This window comes from Megalops cyprinoides, chromosome 3 (assembly GCF_013368585.1).
Source record: "Megalops cyprinoides isolate fMegCyp1 chromosome 3, fMegCyp1.pri, whole genome shotgun sequence".
Lineage (NCBI taxonomy): Eukaryota > Metazoa > Chordata > Actinopteri > Elopiformes > Megalopidae > Megalops > Megalops cyprinoides.
Window position 1 is genome coordinate 19,368,749 of NC_050585.1, and position 27,661 is coordinate 19,396,409.

Genomic DNA, 27,661 nt, shown 5'->3' on the forward strand with positions numbered 1-27,661 from the left:
CACACTAGTAGAGAGACCGGATTTCAGCCTACTTAGCATCCCAACTTAAAGCACTGATTTGACAGGACGTCGAACGCAGCGTTCCGGCTTAATGAAGCGGCTAGGGTCAAGTGCCCGTGGGATACCTGCAACAGTAACATCAGGCTTGACTGTGGAGACGGCCCGCCACACATTCTGTTTGAGGACCCTTGAGAGCTAATGAACCGGGGCAGCTCTTTCGTGTAGCTGGTGGCGCCCGATTAAATGGGCCGCGGACGGTAACGCTCCGGCTCCAGCTTCAGCTCGTCTAATTTCTGCCACACTTCTCTGTTAATTGCTTTTCCATCTGTCCTACGCTGTCATCTGCATAGTTTTCCTTTGGTCTGGCCATGTGTCTCATGCACACTGTCACTACTGCACCCTGTGTTCAAATGCAGGCAAAACTCCAAAAAAAAGGGTACAACCAGAATACCAAATTACAGGCCATAGCAAAACCTGTCAAAAACCTATCATTATAAATTTTCAGAAGTAATCTCTCAAGGGCCCCCTTCTCCCTGGCCCAGTAAAGGTTCAGAGTTTCAAAAAAACACCTCAAGTATTTACATGTGTATTAGCATGACTGGAGGCTGTCAAAGGCCTATGTGACAGCAGCAGACAGTCCCAGATCAAACTGGCCTGCCTAGCTACATTCTGTTTCATCCAACCGGTTTCCCACAGCGAGGCTGGATAGCTGAGAATGGGAAGTAGCACGCTGTGCTTTGTTGCTGGTGAAAGAGGCTTTTCAGACTCTGTGGGAGAACCTATGGGGAAAGTACAGGTGGATGTAATATTACCATCCAGAATGATACTAAAATGCTCACTTGTCCAGATGAACCAGCAGCTATTGACTTCCCACGAGTTAAGGTTAATGTAAAAGAGGGGACGGCAACACTAGTGCAGGGCCAAATCCAGAACCACCCCCTAGCCCTTCCCCAAGACCTTCTTGATTCCCGCTCAAAAATCAAAAAGGATTAGCCAGACATCAGCAATATAACAGCTCCTCCCTGCCATCTTGTTAGCTAAGTGGAGTTTCTGCCATATTTCTTACACCTAATTACTTCATTCAGACTGAGGGGGAGGGGTTAAGGGGTGGTCCTTGGCTGGGTGCTGGAGTGGGATTTTCTTGATACCTGTCCCATCACAAGCTCTTAATCACACAACTGGATCACTGTTCACACTAAACCGATGGAGGTGGCATGTGCATTTGGTGAAATGGGGAGCACCATCTGTACATAGTCACTCCACATTAAATGAATGTAGTAACTGATCCAAAATTATCCATAATTAATTACTAGCAATGGTCAGCATACCTCTTCCAGCACAGGAGAAGCAGAGCATTATTTTTGGATGCAGGCATACGTGTAGCCCCGGTCACACATAAAGCAATGCGGGGCTGAAAGGAGAGCACAAAGAGGTGAGACCAGGTGAGGGAAAATAAGAATGTCTCTGACCGCACTCTCACTTTCCTCACCCAAGGAGATTTGCTTTTATCTGTTTCTTTCACAGACAATAAACATTTTGTCACTGTGTCTGATCTGGCGCGAGGACACGGGGCGCCTATTCGGCTTTGCCCGGCCGTGTTACCATGCCACAGCGCCAAGTCTGACCTCGCTGCCATGGCGACTATGACAGCCCACCGGGAGAGCCGTTCTTCATTACCGCCAGGCGCTCTGATTAGTTTTATGATTCTTTTTTTTTTTCTGCTTCCTGTCTCACTCTCACTAGCAGAGGAGTAGATTAAAACGTGTCACTTCATTAAAGTGGTAGGGGACGCACTGATAGCTGCCTCCTCCCCTGTGACAGTGTATTTGTGATATCCATCAGAGTGAGCGCGGGCATTTATTTAACGTTGCCATCTGTATCCTCTCTCTCTGTCTAAGAGAAAACATATTAAAAATGAAATATTTTTTAAGATTTTCAGATGAAATGGCAGTAAATAATCTTTTTTATGTAAAACAGCACATTTTTAAGGTTAATTTCCTTTTTGTTCTAAAAATGCAATGATCATCAGTTTCCACAGCCTGGCACTTGATATTTTGTGCGTCCTCCATTTGTTTTCACGTCCTATCAGTGTGTTGCCTGGAACGCAATGAGAGGAGACTTCCTGCAGCACCTTATGAGGATCAGGCACTTCCCAGAGGGGGTTTTCCATAAGCTGGTAGAGATTTTTCGTCTCCTTTTGACTTCATACTGATGTCTCCAGTTCAAACCACAAATGTCACAAGCCGGCAACTTCAATGGCCTGTTGCATTTTTAATTATTTTTATATTCCTTGAACAATTTCCTTGTATTATGTTGTTGTGTTCTTTTAATTATTATCATACTGGAAAATGTCCCTTTTCAATGAATGTAGCTTCCTAGTAAGCAGAAACCAGTTTTTAGCCAAATAAGTTCAGGTATACATTGAATATTGTGATGGAAGTCACTCTGGATAAAGGCATCTGCTAAATGCAAGAAATGTAATGTAATGTAATGTAATGTGTTGTAATGAATACATCTTGTGCTTGGTTATGATGAGAACACACGTATAAAATACAAAACAGATCCAACTTACAACAATATTTGACAGAGGAAATGACTAGCTCTGGCTGTCTCCTCTTGAAAAGGTTGACAGGTTTTTCAGTTACATTATCAAAACAGAACAAAAGGGCCACAAAGAAATATACAACTAAATAATGCTGAAAAGTACACAAGATCAATCACATGTGCATCTTCATTTATTTCAATGCATTTTTGTGTACTTACATATTTATCTACATTACTGCCATTTAGCAGATGCTCTTACCCAATGCAACTTACATCAGCTGTCCATTCATACAGCAGGATATTTACTGAGGCAATTGGGGGTTAAGTACCTTGCCCAAGGGTACAACAGCAATGCCCTAGCAGGGAATTGAACTGGCAACCTTTTGGACACAAGTCCTCCTTCTTTACCTCTATGCAACACTGCCGCCCCACCTATCCCTTCAATAAATATTTATTTCATGATGCATTTATGTATTTTCTTAAATTTGAATAGTTACTGCTAAGTCAATCATTTTGATTTATGAAGTGTTTTGATTTTGACAGTATATATATCGGGAAAGAGGAACAGTGGTTGCAAGTCAAAGCTGACTGACAGGGACAGGTAGACACTTAATAGCTAAAAACCACAAAACAATGGCCTCAAAATGATCCCAATCTATACTTCCATGGCCCAGTCTAAACAAAACTATTCATCACTAACTTCACAAAGCTCATGTTTACCGAATGGCTGCCAACTGGAAAATGCTTGCAATCAAGGCCACTGCATATTACAAACAATGTGAATAAGGTACTGTAATGCACTTTAACTGCCATTTCAAACTGTCATAATACTGATGACATGATTAACTTGGTTCAGTATATTTTTTTCAAAGTAATTTGATCTTAAGAGTTCTGGTAAAATGGCACTGCACAGAAATTAGTCTCATGTTATTTGTTTTTCATTGTTAATTATGATGTACCGCGATGAATCTATGAATATTTTTGTTTAATATCACAGGTTTCCAGTTTAACTTGCTTCATGTAAGTTGGTAATCTGGCAATGAATTATTTTCCTCCACAAATCTTGGTCAAGATAAGATCTAAATGGTGGTCTGTGCTATGGTTATGGAGGCGGTACTGAAGCAGTAGAGCTACCCCTAGACTTTTTAGTGCTACCGTGCCACCCTTAGCTTCACACCACAGCCATCATCATTATCTCTGTGTAGGTACTGCTTTTACTGTAGATTCACTCTGCTGGAGAGCAGGCACAGCTTTGTATGCAGAGAGTACTGTTTCTGAAGATAGTATTTTTAAAGGTTTTTCTTTCTTCTTTTTCAACGGGTTTATTTGTATGGTTGTACATCTTACGCTCTGGCTTGAGGCCCAGTGTGATCTTTTCATTTCCTTGCAACTCTTGGCAGTGCTCTAGTCAGCAGCTCTGCACCCATTGCATAGTAACATGCAGGACCAGTCAAACACAACCACAGAAAAAACAGATACAGATATATTTGCACTGAAAGTTTTACTTAATTAATGAATCGTTAACACCCTCTCTTCAGCGCCACAACCACAGCGATGTTGCAGGCAATGTCCCCCTTCCCTAATGCAATTATTTATTATCACATTTGTCAGCGACTGTGGAATAAAATGCTGAATAACCATGAATAACAAACACGTCACCTTCTGTTCATGAGTAATCCATGCGCTTATTATTCAGACAAAATTTCAAAGGGCATGATCCTGATTAGGCCTGTTATGTGCTAATTGTGTACGTGCTTGTGCGTAACTGCAGACCAATTGCTAGGTGAGAGCATGCAAGGAATCAATTAGCTGAATGAGAACAGATTAGTTGAAAGACTGAGCAAACATTTTAAAGAGCAATGCAAAAGGTGCCTCGTACCCAGGGACTACATTTCTGTCATGTTCCGGGAATACAACTGACACTCATGAAAGCTCCAGGACTGCACCCAATGCAACAACCTTTTTAGGATACAGTATGAGTGAGACAAACACAGTTCAAATGTAGGTAGTTATTTAATGAGTTGTTCTCTGCAACAGTCAGTTACTAGTTACATGTAACGGCGTTACATATTTAAATGACTAAATAAATGAAATTGTAATCCATTACAGTTACTGACAAAAAATATGTAATTACATTACAGTTACTAATCAAAACGTTGGTGATTACAAAGGGGTTACATCCGAATAGATTCTTTTTGGTAAAAAGCTTATATGTAGAATATAACATTCATTCTGTTGCTTTGCATCTTTTTGGGATGCAGGAATGCCTTCTTTTAGGTGTGTTTTAACCGAATTTCCTCGTGCAGGTTTGATCGCTTGCCTGAAAAATGAACAAGCGAATTTCACACCACGTCACAGCAAGTATTTTTGATTACACCAATGCTGCTAGTAATCAAATGTAACACGTTACATTACTTTGATGAAGTAATTAAAATAGTTACATTACTTCTGTAACCTATTACATCTATTACATCAACCTATTACAAGTAACCTTCCCAACACCGCTTACAACACACACACACAGACACACACACACACTTATGTATGTACGTATGTGTGTATGTATGTATATACATGCATACATACATAATTTCACATACACACACAATTCAAGAATAAAAGAATGATGTGTGAGAACAGGAAAAGCACATGCACTTTTTTAACAAGCAAGTTGTATTGAGATAATAAACATGGGTAACAAGACTTGTACTTTCAGCACATAGTTCACCCCGCCGGAAGTTAAAACTAAGGTTTAAAAATTATGGGACTGAGGAAATGATACATTAAAGATGAAGAGGAACACAAAATGTACAATACATGTCTAGGGGACTATATCCAGTATTGCAAAATATAACAAATATAAATATAATTGTGCTTTCCGGCTGGACTAAACAGATCACCAAGTTCCTCTGAGAAACAACGTCTCCAAAAAAGATGATCACTGATGAATGATTTGTGACAATGGCTGGCAATGATTCATGAATAAGTGTGACACAGCCATTCACATATCAAAGAGCCTGCATTGATTTTTGAGGTATGGGCACAGTAGCTTCATGGTGGCTACAAACAGTCTTTTGTCCCCGAATTGCTGTTTATTGATGGCTTCCTGGCACAGATAGCCAACCAAAAACAGTCGATAACAGAGTCATGCTATGCAGGGGGTTGGATATGTTTGCTCTTTAACAACACATTTGTAGGGCTTTTAAGTTAATGGAGAAAAAAATAGTAGTTGGTTACATACAGCTGTAACCTTTAAAAGCCACATTGTATGAGTTGATATTACCCACACTGTACTGTTTGTGGGTACTGTCAGTAAAATTTTGGGTAAATATATTCAGTGCACGACAGTTTGAATGGTCAAAGACGCGTAAGGATGCTTATTTTATGGAGTACTCATAATGGGGGTTTAAAAAGACTGTTATTAACTAAAACGCAATGTCATTATTTTGTGCAGGAAAAAATGTTCATTAACATGGTTTTTCCTTTTCCTTTCAAGATATGAGTTGATCCTACACATGCTGGGCACCACACCCGTGACTTTAATTTTTTGCTGAGATGCAACATTTCTCCCCAGCATTTTAGGTACTGTTGCTCTTCCCTGCCCCCCAAGTGGTGGGAATGAGCTATGTGCAGCATTCAGAACTGCAGAAATGTAGAACTATCTTCCGACAAAGCACACAGCTATCTTCTGACAACAACAAAAAAACATTATCTTTACAGTAGTACAACCAATAGACTCCTGTCCCTTTGTGAAATACAATATAATAATGCAGTGGGTAAGGCAGTGAGTATGGCAGTATGATGCAGAGCAACACTGCTCTTATGGGTCATTGTTTGGTACCCATGTCAACTCTATAAAACAAGGTAACGCTGCTTTTAAATATCATTAAGCTCTATGTGCATTGTGTTAGTATGACATAATTATATTGCTCTTAAAAATACTGATTAGGCACTGGTGAATGCTAAAACTGTCACGGTTGTATGCTTATATTTTAGCAGCATTTTCTACTTTATACTCATTTATAGACTTTGTTCTGCACCTATGGCATTTAACCTGAAGCAGGTTAAATTTACTAAGCCTGTTTCTCTTTCGTCTTGTGTGTGTATGTGTGTGTGCATGCGCATTCCATATTTGGTCTCCATATTAGTAATATTAAAAAACTCTCTGTCCTCAGTCTCTCATGCTTTTCCAGAGGCTTTCAAATCATTTGTTTCATAATGCATGAGATCAAAGGTACTCAACGAAGAAGGTGACCAGCTGCACTTATTTTTCTGTTTGTGTGAAGTGCCTGCTTTCAGCTACCAACCAGTCAGTGCTGTCCTCAACCGAGAGGAAGCAGCTGATTGTGTGTGTGTGTGTGTGTGTGTGTGTGGGTTTGTACGTGTGTATCTGTGTATTGTTGAGGGTCTCTACGCTGTTTGTACCTTTAATTAAGACATGTTTCTAGGCATGTTTTGTGTGTGTGTGCGTGTGTGTGTGTGTGTGTGTGGGGGGGGGGGGGTGCTGTTTTTCAACTGTGTTCCAGCACTCTGGTACTGGATGGATGTACCTATTATTTCATATCTTGCTTTGATAGTTATGTAAATCCCTCTAGATGTAAACATCTGACAAAAAAACCCAAATACACAAACAAAAAAATCATTTCAATTTAACACTTGTAAAGCTGCTGGAGATTCCATTACCATGACAAGTTGCTCATATTATGTTCCCTTTAATTCTTTCATTTCCATTTCCTGATCAGCAAACCTGATCTCTCTCTCTTTTTTCATTTTTATTTTCATTTTAAGATGCTGTCAGCCTGTAATGTCATGTCCTTGTTTCACCTTACACAACATATACTGTACATGCATTATTCCATGTGTGTAGTGCTCCAATCGTGTGTGTGTGTGTGTGTGTGTGTGTGTGTGTGTGTGTGTGTATGTATATCTGTGGGTCTTCCCTAAATAACAACAAATGGCAAAATCCACCTCCTTTGTTGTTATATTTTTCCACCATAGATCAATAAAAATACACCACCTAAAAAAAGAAATGAATGGAATGTCCATAACAAACAGATATGAATTAATTGCGTGCACTTTGACTTTGCTCATTCACTCACTGAAAAGATCATGTTTTATTGCTGGGTTTAACCATGCATGCAGCCACAACGCCCCCTTTCCTCTCCTCCGCTTAGCGATTGGATGATGTGTGACACCAGCTGCAAGGCATTTTCTCGGCTACTTTGAGGGTGAGCTCGCCATTGGTCTTGTAGAAAGCAAAAGCTAGGAATACACTCATTTAAGGGATTCTTCAATGTCCCAACAAGCCTGTGATCAGTTTGTAAAACCTTGAGGTGTAGGTGATAAATTGTGCATGGTCCTCTGACCTCTTCATTCCAAACAGCCTTTAAGGCAAACATCTTCATAAAATAACACTTCTCAGAAACACACTCAAGCCAAGTTCACTTGCAGATGGTTTGCATTTAAGGGCACTTCTCCAAAAGAACTTCTGCTTGCTCTCTGTTTATTGAAAGTTTGATTTGTTTCAGACTAAATTCAATCAAACTTGAATTCATTTTCTAAATCAAATCAGGTTGGTCTGTTCACTCCACTTGCTGCTACCTGGGGACCAGAATTCAAGTGCACTCCTCAATTGCACTGGGCTCACTTGCCATTTACCTGCAGCAGAAGTTCTCCTGGGAGAATATACAGGCAGAATAGACAGTGAAGCCTATGAGCTGTGCTTTAAACTGCAGTAGAAATGGAACACACTGAAAGAGTGGTGAGTCTATCTATGGAACGTACCGGATTGATTCACAAACTACGGCTATGTTCAAACCAAAGCTAAAAGTGGCCCAATTCCCTTTCTTTCCCTCATATGTGACCCAGTCCGGATGTTTTAGAATGGTATGAACAGCAATAAGCAGAAGAAGTCACATTTTTTTCTCAGTTCCAGTTTGGGCCGCATAAATATGTTGAAATAAACTGGATATCTAAACATGCAACTCGCATGAGACCTGTGAGTGGATGCTCAAATCAGAATTGAGCATGTTTAATGTGACCCAAGTGATTTTTACATTACTCTGCACACAACAGATTACTTGTTGTTACATTTCCATGTGACATCTTTTGTTTCTGTTTATATGTGCAAATGAGACAATTCATGACAAATGTCTATTCATACTGATATGGGCCACATTCAAAAATAAATAAGGTCAGACAAGAAAAAAAAATCAGATCTGGGCAACAATTTGGAGCTGAGCATCAAAGTCTGCAGTCTGAATGTAGCATATGAAAACACAATGTGACTGAAGCCATGGCAAACCTCTTACTTCACTAGATGTCATGTCTGCAGTTTGGCGCCCCTTTCAAGTGGTTTGTTTCCAACAGAACCTAAATGTATTTGCTTTCATACTGCACAAGTTTCTTAAGTCACAATTCACTTCCAGATGGTGTGAGACTACCCTGTCCACAGAAGTCTTGGTGAGACTGGGACACACACTGTATCTTGGAGCATCTGTGCAGTGTGTTCAAATGGCTTTTTGTGGCTGATTTATGTGTTTCGATATCAATCCTTACACATCAGTCATAAAATACTCCAAATGACAGATGCCCTCCAGCGCTCGCCAAGCAGAAATTCTCTCGCGCGCGGTGGCTGCTTTGTGCGCGAGAATGTTTTCTGCGCTCGCGAGAATGTTTTATACGCTCGCGACTTTTGACACAAATCTGACACCGTAAACGTCTTTCTGTGTTCTTAATGGTCGCGCTGCGTTCCTCTTCTACCATGGGTGTACGGGCTACTTTACACCGACATTAAAGGTACCTAACACCACCTAATGTGGATTAGATCATACTCCGTCCAACAATCTGCGTCGGTTAACAAAACTTCCATCTTGAAAACAGGGAAGACAGAAAATGTGTGTGTGCGTGCGCTTGTTTGTGTGGGGTTGGTGAGGAGGGGTTGAGCGGGCTTCGTGATCCTAGGGGGTGAACCCCTTTCTTCCTCTCAATTTACATTTTTTTTTTTAAACCAAAGCGACTTACAATTAGTGCATCAAACAGGTTAAGCTGACTCTCATTGCAATTATGTCATTGTCAAAGAGTTCACAATAGTTTCAACAAAAATGAATAAATAAACAGCATTTTGATGTGAATCAAAATGTGAATCTAAATGTGAAAGTGCCATTAATCTCCACTGAATGTATCTTGAATTTCAAAGGTGTGCTGGACATGTCAGTCTGAAAATCATGCTGTGAGGATCTTAATTTTCTGTCAGAAATAGCCCTCAGAAATAGCAGGTACTGTGCCCTTTGGAAGATGACCTGGTCATCCTCAGCTATCCTCAGATATCACAGAGAGTATTTAGTTATTTTTTTCCTTATGTAACCAACAACATTTTTAGTGTAGATGTTTGTTTGCATTGCATCATTAATTGATAATTAATGATTGAATACCTCAGAAGGAGAGACTCTCTGCAGAGCTGGTTGAGTTCCTCTATTAAGGTTTACCGTAGAGGGCAGAGGCAGCTAGAGGGGCCTTATGCTGCTGTTATTTCCACTAGCCTAAAATATGACCTTTAATGTCAGTGTGAATTTTTCAGAGTCACAGACAGGAAAACCCACTCATAGATACTTCTTATCAACCCATCACACTGCCTGGCTGAGGCTCTGTCGAGCCAGTCTGGCTCTGTTGGGATTTAAAAAGGAAAAAAAGACCTATATTGGTAGACATCATGCAGAGTTTGCTGTTGTGACCTCAAAGGCCTCTGGTGGGGACTGACTTGCCCAATTCGTCCTCTCTGACACGTGGATCGTGCTGTGGCCAAAGGACAATCGCCTCCGAGTCCTTGAAATTGTTTCTGGGTTCCACACGAGAGTGGCACTTAAAAACAACCACAGTGTGCTCTGGACCGAGAGGAAGCGCTATTCATTTAAAGATAATAATGCAAGCCTGTTTGTGCTTAAAGCAGGGGATAGATGTTTGTTTGTCAAGGCTGCAAATAGCAGGCTATTGAGCGTGGGTTGCTGTAAAGACCTCCCCCACTGCATTTGCAGGAGAGAGAGTGAAGAGGTGGCAAAATATGAATCAATCCTTGCCCCAGTGTGGCACCCCTCCAGACCCCAGTGAAGCACAGCTGCATGTTGTGTGGTAATATCCATCTACCCCACCCCCCAACCCACCACCCACAGCAACCTCTCTCTCTCTGTATTTCCATCATCTCTTATCATCACCCCCACCCCCCCTCCCTCTCTCTGTATCTGTATCATCTTTTCTCCTCTCATCTGTCTCTCCTAACCCTCAGTACAGCACAGTTCTATTAGATGTTTTTTTCTATACATTTTCATTCCATTTGCCATTTTTTTCAGGTCACCAGAAAAATCAGTTCAGTGCTACACTGGTGGAGCAGAGAGCTGCTGGGATCTCCAGGGCATGGCCATGAAGCCCGCTACTTGAGTGAGACCGTCAGCACTGGCAAATTGACTGTGGTGGGTGGTCTCTGCCTCTGTCATCGATCTGATGCTGCGGCACCCGTGTCTGTTCATATGAGCGCCTGATCTCATTTATTCATTTGGCATTCATAGTTCAACAATTTTTGCCATAACTGAGTTTGCATTCCTTAATTGCATTCCTCTACCTAGTACAAGTGCCCTGTAGGGAAACGCAGGATTATACGCCCTTGGGGTTGACCGTACCATGTGCTCTCAAACCCACAGCACACGGTCTTATTCAGACAACAATGGGGAACCCCAATTAACAGGCACCGTAGAGAAGCCACATCCCTACCAACTTTAGAAGATGATTTGCACATTTCCATAAACCCCTTATCTGGAACGGCTGAGTCTCCGTGTAGCCTCCTGCAGGGCAAATTTGGGCTGTTGCCCGTAATTGGATTAGTGTCAAAGAGGGAGGATAAATGCCTTAATTAAGATGTGCACTCGTTCGGACTTCTGCCACTGTTGACCTATGTGGGGATCGACCTGTCTGTTTGGGTGGCCTTTGTTTTGATTCCCTCCTGGCGGCTCTTGGCCCTGCGTAACCCTACATCTGCAGTGATAGAGGGGGGGTGTGCGGACACATTAAGGTGTGTGTACATATGAAGTGTATCATGTCTGTGATGTTGAAGCGTGCATGTGTGCGTGAGAGAGTGGATCAGACATCATCGTTGATGTCATCCCAGAAAAACTACAATATTACCATCGGTAGCAACAGTATTGGAAATTTCATGTTTTTTGTCTTTGATACCTCATACTCTATTCCTAACACTATGATAATGTCAATTGATCTGTGAGGAATTTGATCACTGAGAATCTGGGTTTTATGAGAAAATCTAGAAAATGAGTTTTGCTTTTCCCCTAAACTGGCATCTTATTTTTTGTGTTCTGGTTTTGTTATAGCACAGGGTTTAGCATTTAAAAACAGGATACTTATGAAGTCACAGTGTTAGACTAACAGGTTTATTCACACACTGACACAGTGAAATTGTAAGGTTTACACTGAAATAGTAATTGTACACATATATGCAGTGCAAAGCAGACATCATTAGATTATAAAAAATACAGCAACGACTGAAAATAAGCCCACATAAACAAAATCACACAGGCATTTACACATTAAAACACTTTTCTGCCTCTATAAAAACTGTTAGAGAAGTGTCCCCACCATCAGCTGTTTTTATGGGAAATGACATACTGATAGCAATATGGTAACAGCAACACAGTAGAAACAGGGATATGCAGGAGTCAGCCTCTACATCTTCACCTTTGACCTAATCCTCCCACCTCTAACCCATCAAGTTCTCTTTTGCAGATTTATCTACTTCAGAGAGTCAAGTGTAGGTGTATAATGAAATCTGTAGAATTCAGTTAAAATCAACTTTTTTTTTCCTAAGACAGCTTGAAAGACTTGGTGTTTGGTAATAGGATAGTTTCATATATAACAGTTTTAATAGCTTTATCACATAATAATACATTTAATAAATTTAATAATAATACATAAATATATAAATCACTATGGAAGCCTTTACTGTTTGGCAATCAATAAAGGCTCCTTGTTCATCACTGGTGTCCACATTACATGCTGTAACTATGGCAACCACATTTTAGAAATAAGATTACTACTGCATTTGATACTGAAATCATATCTAACAGGAATGTTTACAGGCTTTTCTTTAAAAATTACACCCTAGAATATAAAGCTTATCATTTCTGTGCCAAGTGTAGTGCAATTATCACAGTTCAGTGAAACAAATTCATTCAGTTGACTTTGACAGGTACAAGGCAACATTGTACATAATATTAAAGCCAGTCCTCTATAATCTGAAAATTGTACACATCGATATAAGCATGTGGGATACAGAAAGACACAGTTTCCTTTGTTCCATGGACAGTAAACCATTGTCAGGTACCTGTGAGGGCAGGTGTTGACTGCAGCCATGTGCACACTTCTAAATTCCAGGTGGTCACAGCAGAAAAATGTCTTTTTATCATGTGCTGAAAGACAAAGACTGCACCCCCTCCTTAACCTGCAAGTGTGCATTTAAAAGAGAAAAATCAGAACTGCAACCCAGTCACTGAAAGTAAGCACTGGCTCCCCAATGATGGCAAAATGGCAAGCCAAATGGACAAGAGGGATTTTATCCAATCACAGTCCTGTACAACGTGATGTCTTCTGTATCCACATCCAATGGCTGTAGACAACAGGAGAGACATGAGTAATTCCTCCTGCTGATGTCCCTCAGTGACATTCCAGGTCAAAGCGCACATGTCTCGTGTAGATTGTGCCTGCTTGGAAATATATGTGGACATGGGAGGTTGATTGGCCTTCTCAGATCATGCCATTCATGGGGAAATGGTTTTACAATTCTGAGAGATAGGATTGTCATACTAAGACCAACAGACAGTTAAGTGATTAATCTCTGCTGAGACATTTGTTCACTGCCCACCATGAAAGCCACCAGTTTCCAGATGACTTTAAGACCAAGTAAATATCATGAAGATTAAGAAGTTTCCTTAATACCAAACACATGACAAAAACCAGGAACTGGTGAGGAGAAAGCTGAGGAGGACTGCTTGTACTGCCTGTAACAGTAGGCCTGTTCCTTTGTGCAGTGTGTGCTGACAGTGGCTTTACACTGTACATCTTGGAATGGGTGGCGTTCAATTTTCTCCTCTGTCAACTCTGCCCTTGATCCACTGTCCTGGTGAGAGAGGACTCTTCACACCAGTTCATAAATTGTTTCATTAGAATGGTAACCAATTTCTTCCCTGTCCGGTGCTAAAGACAGCCTGAGCCTGTTGGATCTGAAATGGCAGTAACTACCTGATAAACAACCCCACCACCACCATCACCGCTGCTGTGTAATACTCTGCCTGCAGCACAGCAGACAGTGGGAACTCATCTAATACACTGTGACATCAAAGAATGAAATGAATCATGATTTTGCTGCTTACACATGCCTTCTATAAATAAACAGGGCTGCGAAGATATGGTTATGTGTACTATTTCATCGAGTTACTGCAGGAAACAGTACAAAAAGAGAAAAGGCCATTGTGCCTGGGGAGATGGGGTGTGCTAGTGCAACTACTGTAAGAGGCAATTGTCTAATCTTCAGTTTCTGTGGTTCTTTAGGTTTGAAAACTAGCCTCATATATACAACTGTAAGTATCAGCAGGAAATAGACTGCATCTCAGCAGGAAATACACTGGCAGCTACTGGTCTGTTTTGTTATATTGACAGCCAGCTTGCAAGGGCAGAGTGAGGCACAGTTGACATCTGATTCATTTGCTGGAATCAGTCAGGGGTCAGGCATACCAGCAGAAATTTAATAGGAATGTAAGTCCCCATCTTGAACTGACATGGCAGGGTCCACCTACACCTGAATGGGGCCATTGAGAGAAAGGCAACCATCACAGACTCCTGGGCAGAAAGAGCAGTGCAGATAGAATCCTCTTTTCATTCATAGTCCATAATACCATCCAAGGCTGAAAACACATTATCACTCCCAGGGAAAGAGGAGGCAATCCATCAGGGCCGCCCTGAACGCTGTGTGTCACTTTGTACACAGGCTGAATGCAATTGTAGAACACTTACGTTCAAGGCAGCCAAGAGTGGAGTATTGCAATGATGAGACTGAACCTTTTTGTCCGAAAGTCATTGACATGAGGGCCATGAAACAGAAGAGCTGCCTCAGGGAGCCGAGAGTGGAGGTGGCGAGGAAGGCAAATGGCGTTGTGTGCCCCCTGATACCTGGAGAGTCAATGTCCCGTGCCTGGTGACTCAGAGAGAGTTGTCTGTGCTGCATGGTGGAACCTCGCGGCCCTCCCTGGCAGATGGCTCCGACACCAGGCTGAGGCAGGTGGCGTTGTGACGCGAGGCATGCTGGGACAGCAGGCTGCCCCGCCGCCGGCCGCGGGGCCGCAGGTAGCCACGCAGGTGAAGGCGGAACTTGCTGTGCAGCGAGGCGTAGATGAAAGGGTTGTAGCAGGCCGAGCTCATGGCCACCAGGTGGCAGGAGACCTGCAGAACGTTGACGTAGCGCTTGCCCACAATGTGGAAGTCGCCATCCAGGTCCAGGATGAGGTTGAACACCTGCAGGGGCAGCCAGCAGAGGGCAAAGGCGAGCACTGAGACCACCAGCAGGGAGAAGGTCTTGCGCCTCTTCTTGTCCCAGCGGCGCTGGCTGTGGGAGGGGGCTCCGGGGAGACAGTGTCTCCGCAGGTGGGCGGTAATGGCGCAGTAGGAGATGCTGACGGACAGCAGTGGGATCATGTAAGAGGTCAGCAGCATGAGGCAGGAGTAGATGAGCCGCAGCCTCTCAGCGCCGTGCCAGAACTCCTCGCACACCACCAGGTCCAGTCCAGCAGGCCTCAGGTCTAGGTAGGCGGTATGCAGCGAGGGCGGGGCCGCCAGCGCCAGGGACAGTGCCCAAACGGCGACGGCCACCGCCCCGCAGCCACGCAGGGAGATCCGCCTCCGCACCGGATGGGCCACCACCACGTAGCGGTCCACGGCGATGGCGGTGAGTGACAGCACGGAGACAAAGACCGTGGCAGCCTGGAGGAGCGGGACGAGGTGGCACAGTGGCCGGCCGAAGGCCCATCCCCGCGTGTCAAAGGCGTAGGAGGCGGTCAGTGGCACACAGCTCAGGCACATCAGCAGGTCTCCTGCTGCCAGGTTGCCGATGAAGAAGTTGGTGGCGTTGTGCAGCTTCTTGTCCACAAGGATACAGGCCAGGAGGAAGGCGTTGCCCACACAGGCCACCACCACTAGGAGGCAGTAGAGAGGCACGAAGAGTGGCTTGAAGTGGAGAAGCAGCTGGAGGCCAGGGAACGTGTCCGCCGGGTCACTATGGTTCAGATGGGCGTCTCCCACAGTGCCATTAACCCTATTCAGAACTTCCTCCAGAACTGTATCCATCTTGACCCAAACGCCAACAACTGTAAGGAACATGGACAGAGTGGGAGTCATTTACATCATTACATCCTTACACCAGCATGCTGAAGGACACTACTGCATGTAAAATTTCCTGTGCGGGAAGTGTTTTCTGTCTTGATGAACTCTTTAATTGCAAAATGGAAGTGTGACCGACTCCATCCCCTCATGGTTAAACTGTGATCTATTCAGCACAAAATTCATCAACTGTAGACATTCAGAGATTGATTATTCTGGATTAGTTATTTGAATAATAGTAATTTCTCTTTCCTTCCCTCTTTTTGATTATTTTAATTTCTCCACTTGAATAAATTAATATAGACACAAAATATTCCAAAAGTTCCAATTCAAGTTCAAATGGAATTGTCTGTTTCAGTCCTGGTTGTTTTCTCATGATGCAGAATGTGCTGGAACGATGGTTGGGGTTGTAAAATGCCACATGAGAGTTTGTATGAAGTATCAAAGTGAGCATTCATGCTAACCACAAAGGTCTTTGTACTAAACAGTCTAAATACAGCAGTGCAAAGATTTATAACCCTTGAGGTAACTGTAATTATTGAAAATTATGGAGAAGTAAATTCATACATGCTTAAATCCCTAAAATCACCCAAGGCGACAAAAACCATTAGCTGCAAGGGCTAAGTCATGTTGCTGAAGGAATCACTCATCAAATGTAGAATGATAAAAGTCAGTACATTCCTAAAAATAAATTAGAATGTCAAAACTGGAAATGCTAATTGTTGTAAAATGTGACTCTGTAATACATCATGGACTGTTTGTGATGACTTGAATAAAGAACTAAATAATTATATTTAAAATAATTTGGGGCCCAATACAGACCAGTCAAGCAAAGCAAGAAGTCTTTCAATTCCATTTTAGAGCCTGTAATACCCACCATTAAAACCCTTAATGTGACACTTTGATGGTACAGTAGAGCTGGTTATTTTTCACCACTATAACATCCATCCTGTAACATGATTGTTTCTTGGTCTCCAAAATCAAAGCTGGCTTCCCATTTTCTTTCTTTGTTACATAATCCAACGTCCCTCCTCTCTGCACTACTCTGCTTGTTTAGAGGTTATTTTGACAGTATGTATGGGGAAGATTATTCATAATGGTCATGATAAAAGCACAGAAAATAATAGTAAAATTTTCGCTCGTCAAATGTTGTTTAAAATGACATCAAGGAGGGCCTCGACAAAGAGAGGAACGATGTAAAAGGAAGCCTTGAAAGAGTAAGCTGAAACACGTTCTCACCTCTCTGGGCTCTTTGTCTGTACATGTTCAACGGTTCAGTTTACATTGACATAATCACGAGTGGCCACTGTGTGCAATAGTTTATCGTAGCAATGCAAAAAGGAGCCATGACCTATACCCACACACACGCACAAAGTAGATTTTTCCCTTCATATATTTTGTTTGGCTAATTTCACGGAATGCAGTTGTTTTTGAAAGGTGCATTGTGGAAAAAAGCTGAACTCCTAAGTTCTCGGTCTGTTCTAAACAGCAACGATACGTGTCAAAATAAGGACCATTAAGGGTTCAGTCAGCTCCTTTAACGCGTTCTTGGCTGTTTTGCGCCACTTGTTACCATGTAAGAAACGGTAGTCTTACCCGTGCGCGATTTCCCTTCAATTCACTTTGCTGTTTAACATCGATGGAATAGATGCTAGTTGGTCAAATCATGGTTTTTAGCCCCATTATATGTTTTCGAGGATTTGGTCCGTCGTATAATTTATATTTAATTTGAATTACTTTCGCGTTGCATGTTCTCTTATCCAGATCGATCATACACAGTTTATCAGTCTAATTATGATGATGATGATGATGATGATGGTGATGTGATGAGTAGTCACAACAACATACGTTCTTCTTTACACAGCTGTAAATGGTTGGAGTGCCATCTATAAAATCGCTGTGAGAGTGATGTTCATCGTTGGTGTCATTTTTTATTGTTATCAGGACGATGTGTCTATCTTTGACTTAATCTCACGGATTTGAATGTTTTGTGTCGTTAAAGACATAGTGATCCTTATCATTAAATCTTTGACTGGAATTCAGTGTCAAATGGACAAAATGTACTTGAATGGTTAAAATACACTTAAATACTCATTAATTCATTCATTCATCCATCCATCCATCCATCCATCCATTCATTCATTCATTCATTCATTCAGTAAATAAGTACATATGGCTATCAGTTTTTTAATTGAAACATATAGTCTTACACTGCATATTCTGAAAGCACACAGAATATTTTCTTCTGCTAATTTTAATCTGCATCCAAACTCTTATGTTATACATGGATATTAAAGCTGAAACAGACAGATGTAATCAAAAAGTAATATCTTCCAATTTACAGAATGTATACACATACTTTTCACTTTTTCTTTCATGTTTTGGTGAAGAATGAATATTTGTTATTCCAGAAAAAAATGAATATTCATGCCATCCCAACAAATTTCATGCAGTGATCTTTTATGGCTAATTTTTAGGAAAGTATCAATCTGAGTGAAATTCACTTAACTTAAACACAACTCCGGAGTTATACATGATAGAGTCTGTAATGTATCACATGGCTCGAAAACCAGCTTTGCCTGTGTTCCTTGGCTCAGTGTAGGGTGTGTGTGCAGCGCGTGAGAAATTGTACCTGCAGAGAGGGTAAATGTCCAGGATGGTGGAGGGGCAAGAGGGACTCTCCCGACCCTTCTCCTCTGTCTCTCCTGCTTCAGTGCTGTTTGCTCGCTCCGCTGGTGCGCTCTGTCCGTCTCCGTCTGACTTCACCCCGGTCCTGCGGCTCTGCACTGTGTGCTGGAGAGTGCGGCGTGCGCTCCTCTGCCAGTCACTTTCAGCATCAGCACCAGCTGCCCGTCTCTCTCCACACTTCCCTCCAGCATCCCCCGTACCCTCCCCAACGTCTCCCTCTCTCACCACATATCTCTGACTCCTCCGCTTAACCCCTCCAGCACCGCACCAAGTTTTATGACCGCGCGTGTGTGTGCGTACATGGGCAGGCGTGCTCGTTCATTCACATCTATCTGTGTGTGTGGGAACACTTATGGTTTTACTTATTTCAATGGCTGTAATATTCTGCCCGGTGCCTCTTACCATCGCTCTCAGATGCTCTGCTCTTTTGGGTAATTTTAACAAAATCCCCTGCTTCAGTTCAGTGGAAGTGATGGCATTGGCAGGAGAAGCCCAATCTCAGCTGAGCATTTGAGGAAAGGCTTCTTGCCAGGCAGAGCAGAACAGGACACTGGGGGAAGCACCGCAAGCCACTATAGATCCATGTAGCAGCTTCATAACTCCACAAAAAATGAGGAAAATCAATGCATGCATCTGGGTAAACAACTGTCTTTTATTTAACGGTAATCTATTCAAGCAGGGTGAATAGTCAATAACATTCCTGTAGCATTAATGTAGCATAATTCTCTCACTTTTGTGTTCAGAATGTGTGCGTGTGCGTATGCCAGGAAACGATATATGGCTCTATGAAAATATAGCATCCCTGAGGCAATTTAGCCAAAGACCCTTAACCATTCCCGAAATTGGGATGTCCACAAAGGTACAGGCTGGCAGGACATACCCCATTCCAAAACTGGACTGAGAGTTAAACCTTGGGAATTTTATACATTTAGTTCTGTACTATATGCTCTGAAACATATAGAATTTGGGCACAAACCAATATGGCTATTCAATATACGCTCAATGACTAGTGTATAAATCTCCTTGCATGAACTGACCTAGTGTGTTACAAAGGGTAGAAGTGGAATATGGTTGTAAATTTACTTACTTACTTACCTGCTCCTCCCCTACCATTGATCTCCATTTTCCATTCATTAATCCATCCACTCGCATGCATGAACATGTGACACAGCAAAGTCCAACAGGCTTCTGCCAAGACATCTGTCACAGTCATTTTCATCATAACACACATGTTTAAACCCAGACAATGCATGGCTGCTGGCGTGCTAATAAATAATTATTTAACATATCTATGGAGGTGTCAGAGGTAAAAATGACACTAACTGCTAGGTCCATTGCTGTACAGGGATGTGACACCCTCCACACGTTGGGATGTCCCTCCTGTGTCTTCTTCCACTTGTCCTCCTGATGCACATACTTTTAATTAATGGGAAAGGAAAGGAAATAACATTCAGTCCTACCCAAATTTATAAATTCACAAAACACCTGCTCATGTCCTTCTTACCTACCTCTCCTCTGCTTCCTTTTCCTGAGATGGAGTCTGGGCAGCGATATGTGACAGATGACAAGTAACAAGTGAACACCAGATCTAACGAGCCAAATTGTTGAATGAATGACAGGGACACACCCAAACATTCTAACAAAGGTAGTGATCATATGTGTCCTATATTGTATGTAAACATTACATACTGGGTCCTAGACATACATCGCACTTGTTATAGTCCCCAAAATTACCCATTGGTTATGATGTCTAAAACCAATATAAACATTTAACTATTAAAACTTACAGTAAACTCACTTTGGTCAAGTGCAGATCATGTAAGGAAACAGTACTGTGTTATTACTGGCTATATGTCCTAATACTTCCATCCAGGGTGATGGTATGCCTCAACTCATCGGAGAGGCAAATCAAATCTCCTGTTTCAATGACTTAAACCTCTCACTGAAACGCATCCCCAAAAGGCCAGAGATTCTAATTCAGGAAGGCACAGTGGATTTTGGTTGCTGAGTGATTATGGATAGAGGTGGAGGTGGTGTGAGGCTTTTGAGACAGCTTTTTGAGACAGGAGTTGACTGCTCATATTTGGCCAGTTCTTCATTGGGCTCAGACAGCCTGGAAATAGAGCACTATTCAGACAAACTCAGTCTTTACCCTATCCATCAGCCATTTAGCTCAACAGGGAGGATGTAATCCAAGTTTGGATGCAAGTGCACTGAATATGCCATCATTATCAAATCTGGTTTCAGTCAGCAGTTTGGTTAACACATTGCAATTAATTAATCAATCCTTGGACACTTCTCATCCTGATGTTCTGAGTCAGTTTAAATTGGACATCGTTCTTTCAGTGGTAGCTGGTAGAGTGTTGGTGGTGTCAGCCAGAATATCACTCTGTCATTATCTCTCCTCCAAATCTGGGCCCCAGTAGCTCTGAAGCAAGCTCTCCAATTTATGCCCTATTAGGGACATAATTTCCCTTGCCTCTAAACCCATATCGGAAAATTTTTGCATGAAGATGCTGCAGAGGCAGTGATTCACGTATGTAGTGACACCTGCCACAAATCCTCAGACACATAGTGCCCACCAAAGATGTCAAAGCTAAACGTTTCTATTGCTTGGAGTATGTTATGTACCCTTAACACACTACCCTTAATACAAATCTTATTTGTCAAACAATTTTTAAGGAGAGTGTTCTTGTTATTTTTTGAAATGTTTGATTCTTTTCAGCTTGGTTCATTCAGGTAATGTTTATATTTTCAAAAGATGTGCATACCATTTCATAACCAGTGAAAACTTATAGAAATGGGTAGAATTCTTTTTTTTTTCCAGACTCTAGCTTGCTAAATAGAGGTGCTGATTAAGTTTAGAGAATCTGGCTAACAATATAAATGTAAATCAGTTCACATTTATAAGCAACCAAGACTGATTAAAAAGTTACACGTGTGAAGTTGAATAAATTCAGTTTCTTTTTCATCAGGCTTTTAAAAGTTAGCCCTCAGGAAAGGCTGGCTATAATGATGCATGATGACAGAGCTTGTGTTAACTGGCGGAGGGCACAGCAGAGGTCTGTAAAAACATGTGGAAAAGTGATTCTGAAATGAACCTCCTCCTTCAGGCCTGTGCAGTGGTGCAGTTATGCCTCTCTTCAGGGCATTGTTTTGCCAAGAGTGCCGTTATGGTCACTAACAAGTCTGGCCATTAAATATTATTGTAGCAGACAACCAAGCAGTCATGTAGTAAGTCAGAACCAAATCAATTACAAATATGAAAATAAAAGCAACAAAACATTGAAATGTCCTGTTCTGAATCTGGAGAAAACAAGTTACCACTGCAAGTAATTACACTGCATAAAGAACAAAAGGCATAGCTGTAGACTAGACTTTATGGTACAATGTGAGGGGAAGACTACAAGAAGATGAGGACTGAGAATTGAATGAAAAAGGTGACAGCATGCCTTGCCCTCCTGGGGAATGTCACACATATTACTATTCCCACTTTATTATGAGATGGTGTGATGATACTAGACTAGTGCTGAAAAAGATTTAACAAAAACAAAGTTTAAACACCTTCTCCCCGGGGTCACATTGGTGCAGTCCAAGTTCAGACACATTTATTTTACCAATCTGTGTTCTATTAAGCCTTTGCAAATGCTCCAAGCTACCTCAGCATTCCCACCCTGTTGCCAACAGCAGCACCATCACCTAATGCCACATTGGCCAGTCGCTGAAGCTTGATGGATAACAGTTCATGTGGTGATATCTTAAAGGGTGAGGACAGGACCTTGACTTTGAGCATGATTTAAAGGTCCCCTTAGAGGGGCAGTCAGCCTTTGACAAATCAGTCAAAGTAACTCTTACTGTTTCAACACTTAGGGGCACATTTTTCCTTAGTAGTTGACTAATGGCCCAGAATTACTTACCGTGCTTAAGTGTGAGCCTTTGCTGTCTTTTTAAAATCATTTCACACAAGCTTTGGCCCATTCTTACACTTTCACTAGGGCAATCACAGTAAAAAGCTAAACCCTTAAATATCCTCAAAACAGTGTCCAAGCATGAAACCTTGTGTTGATAATGAATGCCCGGGGTTAAAAAAGGCTAAAAATGGAGAAGAAAAGTTGAGATATGTCAGAGAGGATTAAAAGGTCAATTGCTGGTGCCTTTTTAGAGCATTGCCTTGTTGCCTGTTATGTAGAGTGCTGCTTTAGGACCTGGCCCAAAAATGGGTGAAAGTGAGATAGCATAGCTGTCGCTGCTATGATCTGCTGGTGACCCCCCCTTGACCTAAGCATACTGTGGTTGTTGAGCGAAGGGGACATGATTTTACGGAGGACAAGGACAGTGAGAGAGGGAGGGCTAAGACCAGAGGGGACTGCGACAGCTGAGGAATAAAGGAGGGGGAGAGGGAGACATGTGGACAGAGAGGAGGGGGAGGAAACCGCATTAACACTCTCACTCTGTCACCCGCGTCTCTGGTCATCCACACTTGTGATGAACTAAAGAGAAGAACTAAAGGAGACAGCGAGGCTAACACCCTGACACTAAAAGCCACTTAATCCATTATTTACAGGTGTCAGGACTTTGCACTGTATTTCTCCCAACATTTCGACCCCTAAAGTCGACATTATTGAACCAAATTTTTCGAAGGTTATTTTCCGGTAAATATTAAACATTAAAGTGGCTTGTTAACTGGCCAGTTTATCAATGCATGTCTTCATACAGTGACGTACATGCTAAATGTTGTGGCTGGCATAGCGAGCACTGCATCCAACAACCACTATCATTTTAAAAACAGCACAGTGAAGTATTACTCCCAAATCATAGATCTGATCCATTATTGAAGAGGACTATACTCATACCTACAAACAATAGCTACAGGTGTGTGCGATCTGCACAGAAATATTAAGTCCAAGCGTATGCTGACTCGTGAAGACAGCAGGGAACAAACACGGTGCATTCAAAACATCATTTCTCCATGTCAGCGCCCGATGCTTATCCAAGTCTTCTGTTGCCTGTGTCTTCTTTCATGTGAAAATGTCCTCTCCCTATCGTGATCCTCAAAGCTTTCTGAGTGCATTTCATATGCTGTATATTTCTCCCGTGGTTTTTCCCACAAAAAAAAAAAAACTAAATCTCAAATAGCAATGATAAGATCATTTCATTTGACACACAGTGACAGTTCAAGGGCAGGAGGGGTTCAAAGCCCCCTCAGAGCAGCGTACCCAGCTGACGTCACCTGTAAAGACATCGCCTGCTGGAAAAGGTCATCCTGCTAATGTCTGGCTTCCTGTACTCTGTGCTTATACAGTATTTCACTCTTGGGGTCTGATTGGTTATTGTCCTCTCACTCAAGCACACCCCTGAGAAAGAACCAATGTCTCCTGGCAGAAAGCACAATACCTGCACTGATCTTCTAAGAGATCCCAAGTACCCACAGGAAGCATACCAATTTATTTGGCCTCAAGACAAGGCAGACACAAAAGGAAATTTAGCCATTTTGGTTGGACTGAGGCTTAGAAATATCATTCAATCAGGAATAAGAACATCTGAAAATGGATATCTAATTTGAGGCATAGTAGTCTAAACAGAAATAGGACACTTTCCAGAGAAGTAAGACTTACAGAATTTATCATGATCATTTTATGATTTACATGTAATAGTACAATGAAGGTACTAATAGAAGCAATGCATGTACTACTGTGACTTTTTTAAATGATGTTTAAATTATTGTTTGCTTCTTAATAACATTTTACTTTAACATGAATTGAGGACAATTGGGTAAATGCACGTATTTTTAACTGTGCCGCATAAAAACATGAATGTTACGCAATTCATTTATTGTAGTCTCTCATACATATAAACCAACACAGAGGTACAGTAGAACGGCTTGTTTGTTTTCTGTTGTCCATCCATCCGCAGCTCTTTGTTGTTAAAGCTCAGCTAAAGTTATCAGAGGCAATTACCAGCTCCACAATGGCCGCCCGGCTTCGCTCTTGCCCCGCAGCAACAGAAATCCCCTCACCGCGGTCTGTAATCTGGCGGTTGTTGCTGTGCCTCTGGAAGACAAGAGACAAATCTCCTTTTCCCAGCGGGCTTTTTCACAGCTCCCTCGCGCCAAACAAACGCAATCAAAGGAGGCTTTTCCTCGCGGGTTTATCGCAGCGTGGCAGGCCGCGTCTGCGAGAGCCGCCGGGGCCGGAGCCGGAGTGTCACGATGAGGGGCGAAGGCGCTGAGCGGCGACGGAGGGAGGGGATTTGTACTGAATTGAAGAAATAATTGCCCGCTTGTCATGTCGATGCAGGACACGCGCTCTTTAATTGCAACAACTTGGCACAGACAGACACGTGGCTCTGCCTGCCAGTGTCTGAGAGACTGACGAGGAGGGTTTCTCTTTGGAGACGCAGCCCACGGGTGAAAGGTGGTCCTGAAGGTTATTTCTAATTATGATTATTATCCAGTACGTGTCACTGATTATGGATAGTTATGAATCCTTTCACATGATTGGATATTCACTGAAGATGTTGAGGTTTGGAACCTTGCCTAGGGATGGAATTGTGAAGCCCCAGCTGGGAGTCAAACCGGCAACCTCTGTGTCACAAACCCCCGTGTCTTTGACCACCACGCCACACTGCCCACACATCAAAATCAATAATGTGAACTCAACACTGTAAGTGTGAAAGTGTGACAATATAGACACTTTTCTGAATTAAAACTATTGATTTTACTGTGCATGTGCGGTCCTATCTGGTCACCTTCCCTGCCCTCACTGCCTATCCCCAAAGGACTCGCGGTTCAGGAGGATAGCAAGGGCTTGACTTGAATAGCCTGAACCAACAGGTCTTTCTTGTGTCCAGCCTGCTGACACGAGTCCAGAGGTTTTGGACTGGCAGAGAAGGACGACAGGAGGGGATGATTAAAGGATCAGGGGGGAGAAGGGCTAGGGAGGAACATTTTCATGGTAGTGTGGTGAGACTGGAATCTCCTCCATCTGCCAGCCTACAGAGGCACAGGGAGGACATAAACAGGAAGAAGGGATAAAAAGCTCATTGTGACATACCATGGATTCTGGAGCAATATCAAATGCTTCAGTTTAGGAGTGAGTGTTAATATCTCATCACTTATACCAGCTTTGCAGACCATTTTTAGCTGTTCTCTGCGACTGTGAGAGCAATACCTTGGCCAGACATGTGGTCTAAAATGTGTGAGCACTGACTGACATCTCAGCTGCACAAAGCCATATTACAATATGTGATAGAGTGAAATGATATCGTGATTCTTAAGTCAGCATTTGTTTTAAACAAGCCAGGAATCGTCACAATACAGAGCACGTGTCTTATCCACTACACCAGAAATGACTTTCCCGACAGTTATAAAGCATTTAATATAGCTTCATTTCAGAGCAGACGACCGTATCACACGCAGTGATCTTATCTGAAATTAGCACATTTGAGCATTATTACCTTGCATTGAGGATCAAACACTGCCATTATATTACATCTAATCATGACAATTTCATCATCTTTAAATTGTACTAACGTTTTTACTGGAAAAACATAATGTACGGGTAAAGTTATGCAAAAAGTAATATATGCAGTAATCTCTAAAGTTTTACATTTGTGTCGACTTGATTGCTCTTGCAGTTGCAACTAAAATATCCTTCGCTTGTTAGATCAATAGTTTATGCGACAGTTTTAAGCATAAATTACCCACGTAACTCTAAGCTCCAGTTTCACAAAAATTGATTGTTTGAAGCAAATATGTATTTAGAGCATTACCCCATAGCTGCCATTTGAAAAGAAAACATTCTTCGTCAAGCACACAAAATTTGAAAAATGCAAATATCCAATTCCCATTGGATTTGATAACAACGCGAGTTATCGCATCTCAAGACACAGGTGACGTACGGTTCTGGGGCGGCTGTGACTTGAAAAGCGAGTCATCATGCAATTTTGGCGAGGTTAGGTAGATGCAGTCGTAACAACGGAGATACCCGACCGCATGGGGCCATCTAGTGGAGAGCCAACATAGTCACTTGAATCTTTTACTATGTGGACTAATAATCCCAAATTGAGTTACAGAAACTGGTGGAATCCGATGATAGTACAATATAGTATAGAATAGTAAAGTATAGCGTGCATAACGTGGTATAGTGTATCATACGATGGATAGAGTGGGTACACAGATATCAGTTGGAACACAGAGCTACAATAAAGTCATGTGTTAACGTGGGGAAAGACATGATTTTAGTAATATTGATATTCTACAGCATGGATCGTCAACCTTTGTAGTTCTCCCAATGCCTTTTTTAATTCTTAGGATGCACACTACATTCATCTTGAAATGACAACCTTGTAAATCGCGCAGGATAACAGAGTCAACCAAATGAAAAAAACAGAGCCACTGCAACTATACAACCAAATCAGACAGCGCAAGCGAACTTGTCCTTGGCACTTGGGACTGGTACATTAGCCGACCATTCACAAACGTCATGACGATTGGCTCTGGCAGAGAGGTTGGAGGAAAATAGGAGGGATTAGCTATGAGGTCTGAGCAAAAGATTACATGCAGTCTCTATTTCTGTCGCCAAAGCTCATTAACAGACTTAGACCGCTGTGGGTAGTGTTGCCAGTTGCTTGTGACGGAGTTAGAACTTCTTGCGATCACCTCTCCAAGGACCACAACGAGCCGACCACTTTCACTCCCGCGCTCTCCTCTTACCTTGGCTATCTTGCCGGTGAGGCAGACAGACGCAGGGACAAGGGGACCGAGGGACAGGAGTTCAGGATGTTGGTAACCATGATGACAGTGATGTACGTGCTGGTGAAGACGGCGGAGCAGGTAAGCAGCGTCCTTGCAATGTCGCCAATACCTGGTGCACACTTGCGCTAAAACCGCAATATTCCTGTAAATGTGCTCAGCGGGAAGCCACGGTGTTGAGACGTTATGCCTACACTTCAGGGCTGGCAGGCCTACTGACTAGGGCTATGGTTTTGCCCGCGGACCACA

General features: G+C 42.3%; 1 protein-coding gene across 1 annotated transcript; it reads right to left on the reverse strand.

Moving 5' to 3' along the window:
• Window positions 1-14,799: 14,799 nt before the first annotated feature.
• Window positions 14,800-15,939, reverse strand: LOC118774388 (prolactin-releasing peptide receptor-like). Its single transcript, XM_036523734.1, has one exon. It carries the CDS (start codon window positions 15,937-15,939, stop codon window positions 14,800-14,802), a length of 1,140 nt encoding a protein of 379 aa, XP_036379627.1.
• Between the last annotated feature and the right edge of the window lie 11,722 nt (window positions 15,940-27,661).

Coding starts and splice junctions, on each gene's coding strand:
- LOC118774388 (XM_036523734.1), bottom strand. CDS start 15,939: ATGGATACAGTTCTGGAGGAAGTTCTGAATAGGGTTAATGGCACTGTG.